The sequence below is a fragment of the Pongo abelii genome, chromosome 11 (genome assembly GCF_028885655.2).
Source record: "Pongo abelii isolate AG06213 chromosome 11, NHGRI_mPonAbe1-v2.0_pri, whole genome shotgun sequence".
In the NCBI taxonomy this organism is placed as follows: Eukaryota; Metazoa; Chordata; class Mammalia; order Primates; family Hominidae; genus Pongo; species Pongo abelii.
The window spans coordinates 42,740,147-42,757,683 of record NC_071996.2 but is presented as its reverse complement, the minus strand read 5'-3'; the positions used below and the strand labels follow the sequence as shown (position 1 = coordinate 42,757,683).

At 34.2% G+C, this 17,537-nt stretch overlaps 1 protein-coding gene across 1 annotated transcript in view; it reads left to right on the top strand.

Moving 5' to 3' along the window:
- The window catches only part of LRP1B (LDL receptor related protein 1B), a 1,899,171-nt gene that overhangs the window by 1,744,594 nt on the left and 137,040 nt on the right, over nucleotides 1–17,537 (top strand). Inside the window, exons 68-71 of the mRNA XM_024243817.3 lie at nucleotides 7,136–7,242; nucleotides 12,279–12,408; nucleotides 14,124–14,230; nucleotides 14,568–14,700. Of these exons, the coding sequence (XP_024099585.3) occupies nucleotides 7,136–7,242; nucleotides 12,279–12,408; nucleotides 14,124–14,230; nucleotides 14,568–14,700 (477 nt within the window). The remainder of the gene's footprint in view (nucleotides 1–7,135; nucleotides 7,243–12,278; nucleotides 12,409–14,123; nucleotides 14,231–14,567; nucleotides 14,701–17,537) is intronic.

The following is a 17,537-nucleotide window of genomic DNA, read 5'->3' as shown; positions in this document are numbered from 1 at the left end:
CATTCTTTAACAAATGGTATTCATTTCATTTCAGTCTCAAATCCTTTTACACTACAAATTCGCCCATGAGCATATTTCAGTGAAATATCACTTATTCTCTCTACAGTAGTTAACACCTTATATATTCAGGATGCATTTCTCTGAAGATAGAATAACACTATTGTTATCATCTGTCTTCTCCATTTTATATAATAAATTTAAAAATAATTATCCCAAAATTTTACTTTCTGAAGAGTACGGCAGTTATATAAAATTGTGACAGTATCTCCAGATTGTAGCATTTATTTCAGAATATATATATATATATATGTATTTTTTGAGAGAAGGTCTCACTCTGTTGCTCAGGCTGGAGAGCAGTGGCATGATCATGACTCACTGCAGCCTTGATCTCCCAGGATCAGGTGATCCTCCCACCTCAGCCTTACAGCTGGGACTGCGGAAGCATGCCACCACACCTGCCTAGTTTTCTTTATTATTTGTAGAGACAGGATCTTGCCATGTTGCGCAGGCTGATCTCTAACTCTTGGGCCCACGCAATAAACCCTGGCCTCCCAAAGTGTGGGGATGACAGGCATGAGCTGCCACACTCGGCCTGAATATATTTCTTATTGGCACTTTTATACACTGTCATTTAAACAAAGAAAGCTATACAAGCATGTTTAAAATAAGATAATAATCAAATTCCATTTATTAAATATTTATATCTGGTACTTCCAAGAAGACTTGATGCAGATTAAGAACGATAATGTCTATTCTTGCAGACATCTCATTGGACTAAGAGCATTCATTTCCCCAGAGGCAGAAGACTAAATCTACATAGGAATATGTTATATTAAAGCATATAATTAGTAGAGTGAAAGCCTTAATAAACCACTCGGATATTTGGCTTGCAAAATACCAACTCATGTTTTGGATAACTTTCAAAACTTAATCAGACCTGTCTTTGGGAATGAAGTATATTAAGCATGAAATCTCTGGATTATTGTGATTATGGAATACCCTGAATATAGAAACTTTTATAACTCCCTCTTTACATACATATCTTCTAACAGGTCACAGTCTTTAGGAAGATAAAGAGCATTGCACAGGGTCAATAGAGTTTTAGATTTCTTTAATCACCAGTTTTTAAAAACTATATATGGAAGTTCTCCGATCCACTTAATGATTAAAATAAAATTCTGACAGCGTGGAGCTGGTAGGGATAGAAGCATAAATACAAAAAACCCCACAATTATGCATATACTTTCTGTTTATTTATGAACCAGAACTTAAGTGTACAAATATCTACTTAGCTTTTTTCTTGATATATTTGGTGTTAATCATCAATAAGGTAACTGAGAGCAAATGCCTTATAACGGAAGGATGTTGAAAGCAGAAGAGGGTGGATGAGAGGCCAACTCTGTAGACATGTCTTGGAGAACTTTTATTCATGGTGGGGTTGAATCTATGTGAGAAGTTAGCCTACTGCTATAATAAGAAAAGCAGGAGAAGAAGGAAGGGCTCGCCTGCTTCAGAGTCTGTTGGGGTTTTCTAAGTGGCTGAATATCATTGTACTGACATCTAAAAGTCAGCCTTTGGCACAAGAAAGCAAGGAGAAAGAACATTGACTCTCACTTGTCACTGTGGAAACTCAGTGATAAATCACTGTAGCCACAGTGCCCTTAAGAAAAAGCAAGGGAAGTGGTTGCAATATCAAGCATTCCAGTATAAAATACCTAATTATGTGTGGTTCTCTTTTAGTTTCTGTTCACTCTGAGCTTGTTGACTAAGACAGGTAATATTGATGAAGTTGCAGAGGAGAGATGACAGTGAACAAGAATGAAGTATTTTACAGTTGTAATATGGAAGAGTGGTAGGCATATATGGGACAAGTATAAGAGTATGTTTACATTTTACACATGTAAGAGGAGTGTCAGTGTATGTTAGGGCAAATATCAAAGTATATTAACATGTTTTGAACATGTAAGAGGATGGATCCAGGGATCTAGATAATTGAATAGGGCTTGAAGATACTATTTTGAATAGGCCAGAAGAAATGGGAAGGTTTCAACATTGACAATGCCAGTCGTTCTACACAGGCAGAAATTTAGTCAATAAAGAACGAGAAAAGAATTCACTTACATCTTTGGGGAGCACCAAAATATTAGTCATATAGAAACAAGCCTTAGAAAAAAAATACTATTGCTGTACTAAAATCTATCAAGATATTTGCAGTTGTTATCTATTAAAATAATTGTAAACACAGACACACACACACACACACACACACACATCACTGTCCTAATATATTAGGGCTGTGGTATATGTTGTCCTATTTTCTAAATATTATTGATCAATGTTATGAACTTTGATTTACATTTAGCAGTTATTGTTAGCTATTATTAAGTAGTGAAACATACCACAGGCATATAAATCAACCTATATCATCATGTGTTGCTTAACAGTGGGGATACATTTTGAGAAATTTGTTGCTAGGCAATTTTATCATTGTGTGAACAACATCAAATGTACTTACACAAACATAGATGGTACAGACTACTACACAACTAAACTATATGGTTCAGCTAATTGCTCGTAGGCTAAAAACCTATACAGCATGTTACTGTACTGAACACTATAGGGAATTGTAACACCATGGTATGTATTTGCCTATCAACATTTAAAAGGCACAGTAAAAATATTATAATTTATGGCACCACCACTGTATGTTGTTGGAAATGTTATTATGTAACACATAACTGTAGTTGAAAAATAACAGCAACATAATTTAAAGTCACTTTTGGACTTCTTTGTTTATGAATCTGATTTCATGCATTTACTTTTTAAATTGTGTTGGAGATAGTCCAGTGATAGATACGGGAAGAGTTCAAATAGTAGTGGGGCAATTAACTGCCAACTACGTTTTAAATTTAATATGCTTTCTATATTTTTATATATACATAGGATAATTAGTTCATTGTCATTTTATCATCCTCTGCTTATCATTTCCCTCATTAATATCTTTATCAACAAAAAATAAAATATGTCATATATGCCATCTAAGTTACTGATTTACAAAATAAATTATAGCCTTACATTATTAAGAAGTAACTAAAAATCCAATGGATTTTAAAATAACAAGTAATTAAAAATTTAGGTTTACATAGAGAGACAAGCTGCTTCTGCCTTATTTGAATTTCTAGTACTTTCACACTGAATTTCTATCAGAAGATTATTTGTATAGAGTATAAGTTATACTAATTGTATTCTAAAAATTCTTGTCAAATGCTAACATCGACATTCATATAACTTTTGAACTTATCTCTAAGTTTTTAAGATAGTAGAGAAACTGAAGTCCAAAAGTCTTTCTGCTCTGCCATTAACTCTATGGTTTTGAAAGCCACTTTTATTTCCTGAACATAATTTTCTTCAGTTTTGTGTAAGTTGACTTCCAAAGCTCTTTTCAGTTCTGTGGTTGTATGTTTTTGCCTCCATCAGTATTGAAAGAAATGATCAGTCTACGTGATGCCCCTGTATTTTGTTCTTTCTTTTTTTTTTTTTTTTTTTTTTTTTTTGAGAGGGAGCCTCACTTTGTTGAGGCTGGAGTGTAGTGGCGCAATCTTGACTCACTGCAACCTCCGTCTCCTGGGTGCAAGTGATTCTCCTGCCTCAGCGCCCCAAGTAGCTGGGATTGCAGGTGCGCACGACGGTGCCCAGCGAATTTTTGTGTTTTTCGTGCAGGGGGGTTTCACCATGTTGGCCAGACTGGTCTCGAACTCCTGACTTCAGGTTATCTGCCCACCTCAACCTCCCAAAATGTTGGGATTACAGGCATGAGCCACCACACTCAGCCCTTTATATTTTATTCTTATTGAAGAATCCCAATTAGCCTTCTGAAACATGGAAAGCATACCCTGCAAAAGCTTCTTGGTTGCCAATCTGGCTTGTCTAGATGAGGTTTATGGAAAACCTGGTTAATTGTTCCCATGTAGAGTTCCCCATCTACTCTTGGTCCAGGGATATAGGCAATATCCAAAAAAATTAGCATGAAAATAGCATTTTGGAAATACAGGGGAAAAATGTCACACTCAATTTTTTTTTCAGATGGGTTAGCTTTTACTACAATCATGTTGTTGTTGTTATTGTTCTCTTTCACAAGAAAAATAGTATCATGATAAAGTCTGAAAATTGATCTTTTACTTTATCCAAATAAGATCAAAGGTAGGATAAGCAGTAAGGAAAAATTTCTTAGGGCTTTCCATGATAACTAAATAACATTTTCCTCAAGAGAGAGTTTATTTTTGAGCTATCTAGTGGCAAAAGATTCTGAGGTATATGAATGATGGTTAGAAATAGACTCAGTACCCTATTCCTTGATGGTATTTGTATATGTATAAATAATTCATGATTATTATTCAGAAGTAGATTTGCTGGCATTTTTAAAAACATGATAAAAACACGCAGTATTTCCACTTTCCCTGGAAAAGCTTTTCCCAGCAAATCTCTCAGCCTCTCTACTGCCATTTTGAAGCAGAATAATTAATAATGTTAGGACAAAGTCTCTAGATAGAAAATGAGCATTCTGTGGAACTCTTGGGCAAATGCTTTCAACTACTGGCTTGATAACTTTTTTTGACCTACATCAACAACTTTCAACCCTTTGTATAGCAAAGTGTGTCAAGGTCTGTGAAGCCTTTGCTGTTTAGCACATGATGAGCACACTTACTTTTAAATAGGATAAAGGCAAATTAGAACATTAGAGGAAGAATTAGTCCCATTCCACAACTCCCAATTCTATGAAATTAGATGTTTCTTCTTCTGTTTTTAAACATGTAAGTACGATATGTTTTAAATTTACTCTTTCTTTATTCTTTTCATGAAAAAATTTTTGGCCGTTATTTTCCATTGTTAAATAAATTGAACATATTTCACTATAATTTCTTTCCTCTAAGAATAAAACTGCATGTGTCTGCAACCAGGAGGGCGAAATGGCTTCAGTATGGAATGATGATAAGAGCAAATGAGTTTTCTCTTGTTGTTATTAATAAAATAGATATTGCTAGCCATGTACCTTAGATAAGTAACTTGGCTTCCCAGGGCTTTAATGTTAATCTCTGTCATATGTGGACACTTATTTTTTCCTCAATTGTATGGGAAGCAATGATACAGCCTACTAGGAAAAAGTACAGGCCCTGGTATCAGGTTGTCTTGATTCAGGTTCAATTAATAGCTCTTCTGTACGCTCAGTGATTTGAAGTACGTTACTTATCAACTCTGTGCCTCAATTTACGCATCTAAAACAGGGTGCAAATATAGCACGTTCCTTAGAGAGTTGTTATAAAAATTCACTGGTGAGTTAATTCAAGTACTTTGCATTAACTTTACCTAGTACCTGACAACAAATAAGCAATTGGTAGATGGTAATTATTATTATTGTTATAATAAATATTAGTATTATTTGTTATTTTTAAGATTAAAGCATAATCTATGTGAATACCTTATATAAACAAAAAGGGAAATTTCTATTGTCACATTTACTAAACAAAGGAGAGTAGGAATATGAGAAGATTATCCACTTAAGGGCATTTTCCCATTCTATCAAATGGCACCTTGTCTTATACCATGGTCTTGTTTTAAACTAAACTAAGTAGCAGAGTAGAACGAAATGCTTGCTGACACACATTACTTTTTCTATAGTTCTTCCCATCCAATGTTCTGAAGCGTTTCTTTTTTTTCTTTCTTTTTTTTTTTTTTTTCAAAGCACAGTCTTGCTTTGTCGCCCAGGCTGGAATGCAGTGGCATGATCTCAGCTCACTGCAGCCTCTGTCTCTAAGATTCAAGTAATTATCCCACCTCAGCCTCCCAAGTAGCTAGGATTACAGGCGCCTGCCACCAAGGCAGGCTAATTTTTGTATTTTTAGTAGAGACGGGTTTTTGCCATGTTGACCAGGCTGGCCTTGAACTCCTGACCTCAACTGATCTGCCCGCCTCGGCCTCCCAAGTGCTGAGATTACAGGCGTGAGCCACCGTGCCTTGCCCTGAAAGGGTTTCTTTATATAGAAATGTAGGAGCCCTCATGATACCAAACCATCAAGATGTTACTCTATATATAGAAACCAAGGGATTGTGTAGAGCAAAATCCAAATGCAGACTGATTTACTCACAATCTTTGTGCAGAAAATCAGGCATCATATGGATATTCCTTAATGTCTGTTAGTTATTGCTTCTTGACCCAGTAAGAATATTATTATGTGTGATACAGCTGCAAATACAAGGAATGAACAGAGAAAACACGAAGAGGTCTTTCATCATGTAAGATATCAGTCCTGTTTAGAGAACAAAAACAAAACAAGAGATGATATCCAGCAGTCATATTGATTACTTGTATGAACGAATTTCTGAAATCCTACTTCATTTTCCAGATGAAACATATTCCAATAGGAATTAAGCCAAGTAGTAAGTCATTACTATGTGGCTTATGCCCTATGTGGAATATGGGACAGCATAATTAAATCTAAATTATCTAAATTGACAGGCAAGTGATATAGGGCACAATAAACAATGGCATAAACAAGTGTACAGTTTTTAAAGATGAATCTTACAAACTAGCTTTGTGTAATACTATCCCTATATACTGTTCTTGTTCCAGGAACTCCAGATTTTCTGGGGACAAAATTGAATAATTAGAATCTTTTTAGAATACATAATATAAAGTCAAATACAAAGGCTAGACTCACTGCCCAGGTAATAATAAACAGCCCCATGGGTACAGAGAGTCACAAAATGTCCTACTTACTTAAAGTGAATACATAAAATGATATAGAACTCCAGCAACTAAAAAAGATCATTGTTATAGTATGACAATAGGTACATTTTCAGGCTTATTTATATTAAACAGTAGACCATTTATCTTTTGTCCTATGTTCCAACTTGTTTTTGTAATGCCATTTTGTACTCATGACTTTAAAAATAAATTTGAAAAATTATTATATTATGTACCATAGATGCTCCATGAGATTTTTCCTAAACAATATATTGGTTCTGTCTGACTAACCTCCTTTTTTTTCTTTAATGCTACTTCATGTCATATGTCATATAAATTCTGCAATGCACTTACATATAATAGAATAACCCTGTGCTGTTTTTCTATCCCCAGAGCCACAAACATGTACATTGAAAGATTTCCTCTGTGCCAATGGGGACTGTGTTTCTTCAAGGTTTTGGTGTGATGGAGATTTTGACTGTGCAGATGGCTCTGATGAGGTAGGCATCTTTGTAAAATCAAAAAGAAAGCAGCGCTTTAGAACCACATTTGTAATTATGATTATTCAGTCCAATAAGTGCGGCAAGGACAGCTCAGAAATACTTTGCTCCTGACACATTGAGATAAGTATTATATCCATGTGCCGTGCTCCACATCTGCAGCACGGGGAATAGCTCTTGTGCAGCTATTGACAGTTAATTTTATAGTCTGTTTTACCTCAACTGGTGAATAGCTGGGTTGTGGGAATAGGATGTTTGGAAACCCTATTCCCTATAGCTGATGCCCCTGCCATCTGTGAATTAGTTCATAAATTTGCTGCAGTATTTATAGTCAGGACTAATATTTTTATGCATTTTAAACAGTTTCTTCTCCCCAGTCTCTTTCTTCCATAGATATAGTCTTACAGACATCGATGTGGGTCATCAATTTTTATGAAACCACAGGTTGAGCTTTGCTTCGGTGATGAATCACAATCCATTTATAATAAGGCCTATTTAAGTGAAAAAGTTTACAAATCCTCTGGATAATTCTATAAACTTAGTTTGTGCTAACATTTATAATACTTCATACAATTTGTTATTTATGCATTTATGTCCTTATGTTTCAGATATTAATTACTCCATGATGCTTTAAAAATAATAAACAATACATGATTATATATATTTTTCTCAATCAAATCTAAAAGGACCCCAAACTCTCATATCCCAGTATCAGTGATGTCACATGGATAATATCAGAAACACAAGGTTTGCGCAATCAAGTCCAGTCAGAAGTGAAGGAAAAAAGAGCTCTAGCCGGGTGTGGTGGCTCACGCCTGTAATCCCAGCACTTTGGGAGGCCGAGGCGGGTGGATCACGAGGTCAGGAGGACAAGACCATCCTGGCCAACATGGTGAAACCCTGTCTCTTCTAAAATACAAAAAAATTAGCCAGGCATGATGGTGCACGCCTATAGTCCCAGCTACTTGAGAGGCTGAGGGAGGGGAATCACTTGAACCTGGGAACCAGAAATTGCAGTGAGCTGAGATCGTGCCACTGCACTCCAGCATGGTGACAGAGTGAGACTCCACCTCAACAAAAAAAAAAGCTCCTGTTCCTCAGTGTACACCATGGCTCCTGTATTGCAATGATTCCCTAAAGCTCTGCTGCTCTGATTGAGAAGCATATGTACTCACCTCTCATGAATGCCCTCCTGCTGACCATAGACTTGGCCAGAGGATTTTCGCTGCATCTCTGGAGGTTTCTGTGTTTCAGTTCCCGATTCCCTAGGTATCCACTGATATCATGCCTCTGTGGGAGACACTACAGCTCTCTGGTATTTACAGAATTCATGCAAACTAGGTCTCTTCCAGCCCTGAGGCATTCCCTGTAGGACTGGACAATTCTCCCTTCTCTCACCATTTTGGAAAAGTCACAATAACCACATTCAGCAGCCTAGATTTTGAAAACAAGCACATGTAATTTCTCGCCGGAGGGCTAGCAAAACCTAAGTCTCAAGGATGCAAAGGTCACTCAAGAGAAAAAGTTGAAAAATACACCGCTTCTAGTCATGGAGCTCTTCATAAAATAAAAGTCAAACCATTTTTTTTTTTTTAAACACAAAGGAGAGTTACATTTTTTACACTCATTTACCAGCCATGTATTTACCTAGCATTCATACATTTGAAAATTACATTAAACTTTTTTAAGGCAGAAAAACACATTTTAATTAAACTCATCCATGAAAATATCTTGGCTTTGGTTTTGTTTATTTAATAACAATCTGGGTAATATGTAAAACATCAAGAGGTGGGGATGTATTGCTTAAGGCTTATATATTTATCTTGAATCATATTCACAAGATATGCAAAGTGCATATGCGAAATCAAATACTACTACTTCTTTAAAATCTTATTCATGTGAAAGTAGATATCCTTATTACCATGTCTCTCAACCCATAAGTTGGTGGACATAGTGATTTGATGGATAAATATATCTCCATATATCCAGACATTTTCATGATAAGGCTCAGAAGAGATGAAATTAATTGTAGTAAAGTCATTTTTCTCTACATTTATAGATGTTAGTGCAGTCTATATGTAATGAAGTAGCTAACACTATTGGTAGTTGATTTCTATTTTTTTTTTACAGTCTAGACAAAAAACTGAACAAGTGGCTAGAAAACGGAATTACACACAGAATACTCTCACATTAAGAACAAAAATTGGGAGAACAAAAATTGGGAGAATTGTGAAGATAAGTTTCTGTATGAATGGAACTGATAATATGATCAGCTTTTTGATAACAAAACAACAAAGAAGAAGTTTAAAAACATGGTTCAATCTAATTGTATAGCAAGTATTTATCTCTGTGGCACACACAGAAAATGATTATTTAAAGTGATTTTAAATTATAATATTTTTCCTCTACATTTAGCGTAATATGTTGTAAGAACAAAAAAAAACAAATCTTAAACTGCATCCATTGACTTATTGTTAATAATAATATTGGTTCTGCTAATTTGAAACATGTAGGGTGGTTCAAATGCTTATTTATGTCAATGTCATTAGAATTCAAAATTTCAAAGTAAGAGAAAGGAGATATAAATGTAGAAACAAAAAGTTAAGTAAAAATCCCTCTCTTATTAAATCCAAAAGTATCAGTATAAGATCTTGATTAATCTTTCTCTTTCTAAAAATATATGATTTCTACATCTGCTAGTGAAAAGTCCTAGAACCAATTATAAACCAACGGTAATGACTGTCCTGAAATTCACCAAGTGGTCTCTAAATACCATTTTCCAATTAAAGGAAACAAGACTCCTTTTGAGATATGCCTAATTTTAGGTGTGAGAAAATAAATTGACAAGATGAGCTGCTAACATCTGAGATTATTAAGAGTGTGTACAAAGTGCACAACAACAAACTTAAAGGAACTTCCACTGACAAAAGGGACAATTTGTGCATTAGAAAGAAAAATGACTGTAAGGGATTAAAACACACACACACACACACACACTGTATAAAAATCAATGAGTTCACAACAATACTTTAAAAAGCAAAAGCTTATTAATCACTTTGGAGGTTGCAAAGGTATCAACATTCTTAGGATGCAATTAGTCAAATTCAGAATGTGAGCTATTCTATAGTATAACTGACCTGTTTTCTTCAAGTAGTAAATGGCATTTAAAAAAACTGATGAGAAATAGTTATACATTAAAGAAACTTTAATTCAAGTTATAGATCTCTTTTGAGTCCTTACTTTACCAAATAGTATTTTATACAGCTAAATGACACAACAGTACCATTGGTCATTGAGCTGTTTTACTTAAATAAGCCCACTTGCAGAGATAATCATTCATTGCTCCTAAAAATGTTTACTGGATAGTTATTATAATCATGTGACAGTATTAGATACTTGATTCACAGACAGGCATGATCTTTATCCCAGTAGAGCTGGGATAAAGTTACATGAGATGTTAATTTACATTTGTTTTCTATATTTGCTGGTTTATTAATTTATTAATTCACTCAGCAGTTTGTACTGAATGTTTACTATGTCCCCGGCACTAACAGTATGGAGAATACAGTGGTGAATAAAACATATGACATCTCTTTGTTATGACATTCTCTAATGTCTTTCACATCATTTGCTATTATGTAGCTTACTCCAGATATCCCACATTTCCGATTATCCTTACACATAAAAAGCCTTTTCTTAAGTAGTTCCATTTCTACTTAAACTGTTATCACAAAGAGAAAATTTCAGGAATTTAGAAAGTGAACTCTCCTTCCTTACATGGGCATGAAACTGGGAAGAAGCAGCAAGTAGTAGTTCAACGTGCTTTACTTGCTAGGAGTTCCACAAACCATGAGATTGTTACTTTTTTTTTGTGGAAGAAGCAGACAGGTACATTTTGGCAAAAATAGAAATTCCCTAACAACAGAAAACATCGTCCCAATGAGACACTTCATTGGAGTATTCCATTTCAACCACAGCGTTCAGACCCAAGGAAGGTGATTTCTAGTGACTCCATTTCATTTATCTCATATACAGATCCTCAAAAGTAAATTTGCCATCTTGTTTGACTTCCACATAAAATCTGTATATGGACTAGCAGAAATGAAAATTTTGACAATTCATTTCACAGTTCTTTAGGGAACAATGTCAGAAAAGAGGAGAAGGAGAATTACAACAACTAAACTGTAAAAGGATGGGTGCAAAGGAAAAGAGATGGAGACCGGAGAAAGGAAGAACACCAGGGAAAGCTTTGCCAATGCAAAACAGATTTGTCTTAGGATTTTTGTTTGTTTCACATTCCATATCCTTAGCCTTCTTCTCCCTATAGCCAATAAACTGGATGTAGTTGCTTAGAAATAATTTTTGAAAAAAAAATTGTTTAGAGAAAAGATGTCGCTATGTTGCCTAGACTGGAGTGCGGTGGTATTCATGTGTGCCTATCATAGCGCACTACAGCCTCAAAGTCCTGGATTCAAGCAGTCCTCCTGCCTCAGCCTCTTGAGTGCCTGGGGCTATTGTGCCAGGTAGAAGTAATTCTTTAACTCTTTTATTATCTCATAATCTTCATTATTACCTAAAATTATTAAAATTCCATTACCCCATAACTATCTACTGAATAATGATACTCTCAGAGTAACTTAAATAGTATGATGATGAAACCATAACATTTGTGGGGTTTTTTTTTCCATTTTTTGTTTTATTATGACTCACAGGGACAAATGAAAGTGGAAAATTGTTACAATTCTGTTATATAGTCATGGGCTTAAAATATTAGCATCTGAGCCACTTTTATATAGCAGACATGGTTCCTACACTTCTGGGTTTCTATGCATAAGTTGTCTAGTCCTTCGGTTTGTAAACATTTTTCTAAAAATGCAATTTTAATTACATCTATGTTGTTTTTGACAGAGAAGTTGTGAAACAAGTTGTTCCAAGATCAGTTCCAGGTTTTCTGTACATAAGTTTTCTTGTCTTTTGAGTGTGTAGAAGTGTTTCTAAAATTTTAATTTTAATTATATCTCTGTTGTTTTTCATAGAGAAATTGTGAAACAAGTTGTTCCAAAGATCAGTTCCAGTGTTCCAATGGTCAGTGTATACCAGCAAAATGGAAATGTGATGGCCATGAGGACTGTAAATATGGGGAAGATGAGAAAAGCTGTGAGCCAGGTAAAAGGACTGAAGTGATATTTCATTTAGTTAACATTTTACCTTGATAGAATTTAAATTTAAGCAGTAATATGCAGAAAACAGTGGCAAATATGTCATGTGTTTACCATTTTTAAGAAATGGTCTGCAAATCTGTGGATAAATTAATTAGTGTGTGCCTCATGTGTTTTGGAAAATAAGATCATTACTTATGAATGGAATCCAAGCATAATTTCCCCAAATTTGATTTTCTGGTTTCTATATCTTATTATACCATTTGGAATTGTTTCCCCAAGATAGCAAAGTAAAATCTGTTGAAATTATAAGTACAGTAAAAGATAGGTTTTAGTTATGGAAATGGTGATTATGAAATAGAATGTACTCATTTCAATGTGATGCTAGCTAAGAAGAAGCATAATTGTGTTGTTTGTATTTACATCTTGGGCCAAAATTTGAGTAAAGTTAGAAAGCAAAGCCAGAAAAAAGATACACTACTCAATTTATGTGCTAGGTGTCTCTATAAATATACTCATTAAAACACTTCATTTTTTAATTATATATTTTAATTACATTATCTTACAGAAAAATATTACTGGTGGAAAACTGTACTATCGTGTATGTATGACCATAAAAACATTACTTTGAGAGACTAGGTCAGAATCACAAGTACAAGGCTCACACATTACTATGCCCCAGTACCATGTCCATGGGCCATATTGTTAATTGATCACAGATTTCTTTCTTACTGAATACAGACATGTTATTAGACTCCTTATGAATACAGATCCCTAGACAAACACTGCCAATTAAAAGGAGTTGAAACTCAAGGAAAAAGCTTTTTAGTGTCCCTGAGCTAAGGAATTCAGACCACAAAGTCATTAAGTAAGTATGAGAGACTACATAGTGGTCTAACGTAAGGCCAGAAGCCCAGACATTTGAATGCAAGCCTCGCCAACTCAAGCTTATAGAAAAAGGCAGCTATCATAATTTCTGTCAATTAATTAGACTGGGTAGTATTTACATCTTGTGACTGATACACTTATAAGTATTATAAACTTGCAAATATTACACTTGTAAATAACATTTAGCTGCTTGTTATTCTTAATTTCGGCATCATAAAGGAATACTGCACGTTCTGCTAACTCTGTTAATTACACATGTATTCATATTTAAAATCCCCAAACAATACAATTCTTAGAACTTATTCAAACACTTTATTTATGTCAATGCAACCAAATAGATATTATTGGGTCTATGAGACCATGCCAAGATTTCGACTTTGTGCTTTATACAGTGAATGTAAGAATTAACATACTCAAAGGTTACTAAATATTATTACAGTTTTGAAAGTATTTGGAGACTTCAATAATTTAAAATAATTTAATTTAAAATTGTAAAAAAAAACTCACATAACACTTCAAAATCAAAGGGATAAAGGATATCAAGGTTTTTTTTTTTTTTTTTTTTTTTTTCCTTCTATGGACTATTGAGTTAAATTCTTACTGCACAGGCTATTACATCATGAAGTATATTTAATATAATGCATAATATTATAACTAATTCTAAAATTATTTAAATAATTTAAATGAATCTGTAATACCAGTCATTAAATATAGTTATATAATATAAACTTTTTATTACCATCTATAAATTCATATATTTATGTGTTTATGTTTTTATTTCTAAAACCTGTTATTTTTACTCTTTCTCAATTTCAAATTTATAATTGTATTCAGCTTCTCCTGCTTGCTCATCAAGTGAATATATATGTGCCAGTGGTGGATGTATTTCAGCATCTTTGAAATGTAATGGAGAATATGATTGTGCTGATGGTTCAGATGAGGTAAAATATATCGTTTAATTAAAATATTTGAATTACATGAATTAGGTTTGGGCAAACAAATGTAATGAAAATAAAGAGAAAGAATCTTGATTCTTAGCACAGTTTAACATGTTAGATATGTACATTGAATGCAGTCATTTCAGCAAATACCTGAATTTTCATGCTGTTCATATACTAAAGCTCATTCTCATTTGTAGAAGTTATATTCATTAAGACAAAAATGAAAGAAAGCCCATAGTGTAATAAAGCTCTAGTATTACAAGCTGCATGTTTATTTTGCCCATGATTGTATCATTATCATTAATGAAAACTGCAGTGTCCATTTGTATTTGAACAGATGGACTGTGTGACTGAATGTAAGGAAGATCAGTTTCGGTGCAAAAACAAAGCCCACTGTATTCCAATTAGATGGCTGTGTGATGGAATTCATGACTGTGTGGATGGCAGTGATGAAGAGAACTGTGACAGAGGTAAGGTATTTTTGTGTGTGTGTGCCTGTAAATGAGAGAATGAAAGTTAAGGTTCTGTGCAGAATATACAGTGTGTGCTAGAGGCAGAGGATAGAATCTTTAAATGATTCTCTTTACTCTTCCAAGTTTCATTACATAGCAGCCTGGTCTAAATATGCAAAATCCAGATCATTATCAGACAGAGTATAATCTCAATCTGGGCATGACAAACACGAACACAGGGCAAGTGTTCACTGAGTGTCTGCCATTTCAGACTAGATGCCGGGTCAAGTATACGGATATGTGGAGAATACAGAGAAAATAGCCAACACAACCATGACTACAAAAGTATATCTTGAATTTTCTGTATATTCTTTCCTTTCACATTGCTTGCTTTACTCTGAAAGCATAGGAACAACATATGGCATACTCAATTGCACACATTCATATGCTGTATGATATATAGGTTATAGGTTGTGCCCCAAATCCCTAAATTTCCTTATTGCCATATCAAAATAACCTACATTTTTTTGTCAAAGACAACTTTCCTTTTTGTCATATATTATTTCCTAGCTGTGCAAAGATCATTTTCTGACAGATAACATTTTAGTTTTAAACCACCACATTAAACGTAGCAATTGTTACTACTTTAGAGTTATTTCGCAAAGCAATTGTGTGCTGAAGCTTAAAATGATCACAAATTAATCCATGTTTATTAGTTTCATTTTGTTAAATATATTTTTTAAATACAAAATTTCTTGTGACCTACTTAAAAAGTCTCTCAATAGATTTTACACTTCTTGGTATTTGGAAGATCATCAACAGAAATGGTGCTAGATATTGCCACACGATTCAAGGCACTTGAATGTGCACTCTAGGTTTATGTACTTTAAACCTGTCTAAAATGTTTACTTTTGTAAATATGTAGTCATCTAAGAAAAACAGTATTTTACTTTAATATTATTTCAGATGTTTATGATTAGATAATATCTCCATCCCAAACCTGATAAAGTGTTGTATTATGCAGAAAAAAAAATAGTTTTTTTTTTTTTTTTTTTTTTTTACAGCTCCTTGCAGAGCAGGGTTAACTCATAGACACTGCACCCAAAGTAGGCCTTCAGTTTCCTTTTGAATTGGCCATTTATAATAGAGACCCATGAAATGTTAAATGGCCATAATGGCTCTTTCTACCTTAGGCTAAGTTCTCACACTCACTTTCTATAATTGGTCACTGTACAGACAGCAAACATTGTGGAGAGTCTGGCAGCAATAACTCATGTGACTTTTGTGTTCAAAGGTTTGGGGATGACAATTAAGCTACTCCTTGTTTTCCATATTCTGGCGAATCACCTCTATTGCTCAGCTTCAATCACTACCACCCACCTAGTTCATTCTCCCATTGCTTCTTGTTTGGGCTGGCATGACGCCACCTAACTGGTCTCCAATACATCCTATTTACTGTTACAAGGTTCATCTTATGTAAGTGTCCTTCCGATTATGTCAGTTTTTACTCAAGGTGCCTGATTACATACAAACAATTCAATCTAGTAATCAGTTATGAGAAAAAGATCCCATTTTACCCTCCCAGACTTACTTTCCACTGCACCTCTTTATGATTTGTATCCTAGCCAAACTAGAAAATCTCAAGTACCTTTCAGATCTAAAATTATTCTACTAAATATTTAATCTTAATGACTGAAAAAGAGTTGAGAGCCTTTAATTCAATCATTTCCAAATGTTTCAAAGCCCCCTTCCCCTCCATTCACACCTCTAACTTGGTTTTCTTTGCTGCTGGGTAATTAAGCTCCAATGACATATTTTAGTGGTTACATTATTTGATCCCATATGAATGTACCTTAAGGCATTACCACTTTAGATTTCTAGTATTTAATTTATTCCCAGGAAGTGGCATAGGTATTGGGTAAAGGCATTTTAATGCATTGAGGAAATGGGATGCCAGAATAAATATGTTTTCTATTAAATCTCATTTCTATTCATTTCCAATCAGAATACATGAGCTTATAGGAGCTGAGTGTTGGGAACTGGAATATAAGAGAGCTGAAGGATAAGCATGACACATTTTCTCAATGAATCAGTTTTACTAGTTTACTTTAAAAGACAAAAATTCAAAATACTCTGGAATTAAAAGCAGCATTTGCGTTTTTGAAGGTAAAATATATGACCTCAAGGAAGTGTGGTGCTTGTTCTGGCCTGAGCTTTCAAACTTTGCACTTTATATAATACTGGTGGAAAAGATTGGGGGGTTCTCTTTTGAGTAATTATCAGCTCAACAACGTGTAAGTTAGTCACATAAATTATAAAGTATTCATGCATTAAAGCTTCCCTCAACCCAGTTAAGATGAGAACTCTAGATGCTTATTTTCTGTGATGATGCACTTGACCAGATTTATATGAACTTTCCAAGGTCTCTGTTATAATTTAGATGTATTATTGTTAATTAATATATACTTTTCTATTTTCCTAATATTTCCTGTTGAGCTGATTAAGAACATGACCAGGAAACTGGAATTTTAATTCAGCCAATCTCTTTAAATTATACCTTTTTTGTTGTTTGTATGCGCTTTATGCCATTTCAAAATAAGGAATTTTAAGTGAGTCTCAAGATGTCACGGTAGCCCCATGATGCATTTTTTTAATGCAAATTTTTTGGAGTACAACATCAAGTCTTTAGTAGGTTACCACAAAACCTTTGCCTTTCTCTTACAATATGATTTCATTTATAGTTCTCTTCTTTTAAATAAATCAGTGGCATATCCAACACTCATGTGGAGAAAATTATAATGTTACCTAATGCAATACCTTAGGGAACTCATTTTTTAACAAGACTGATGTATATG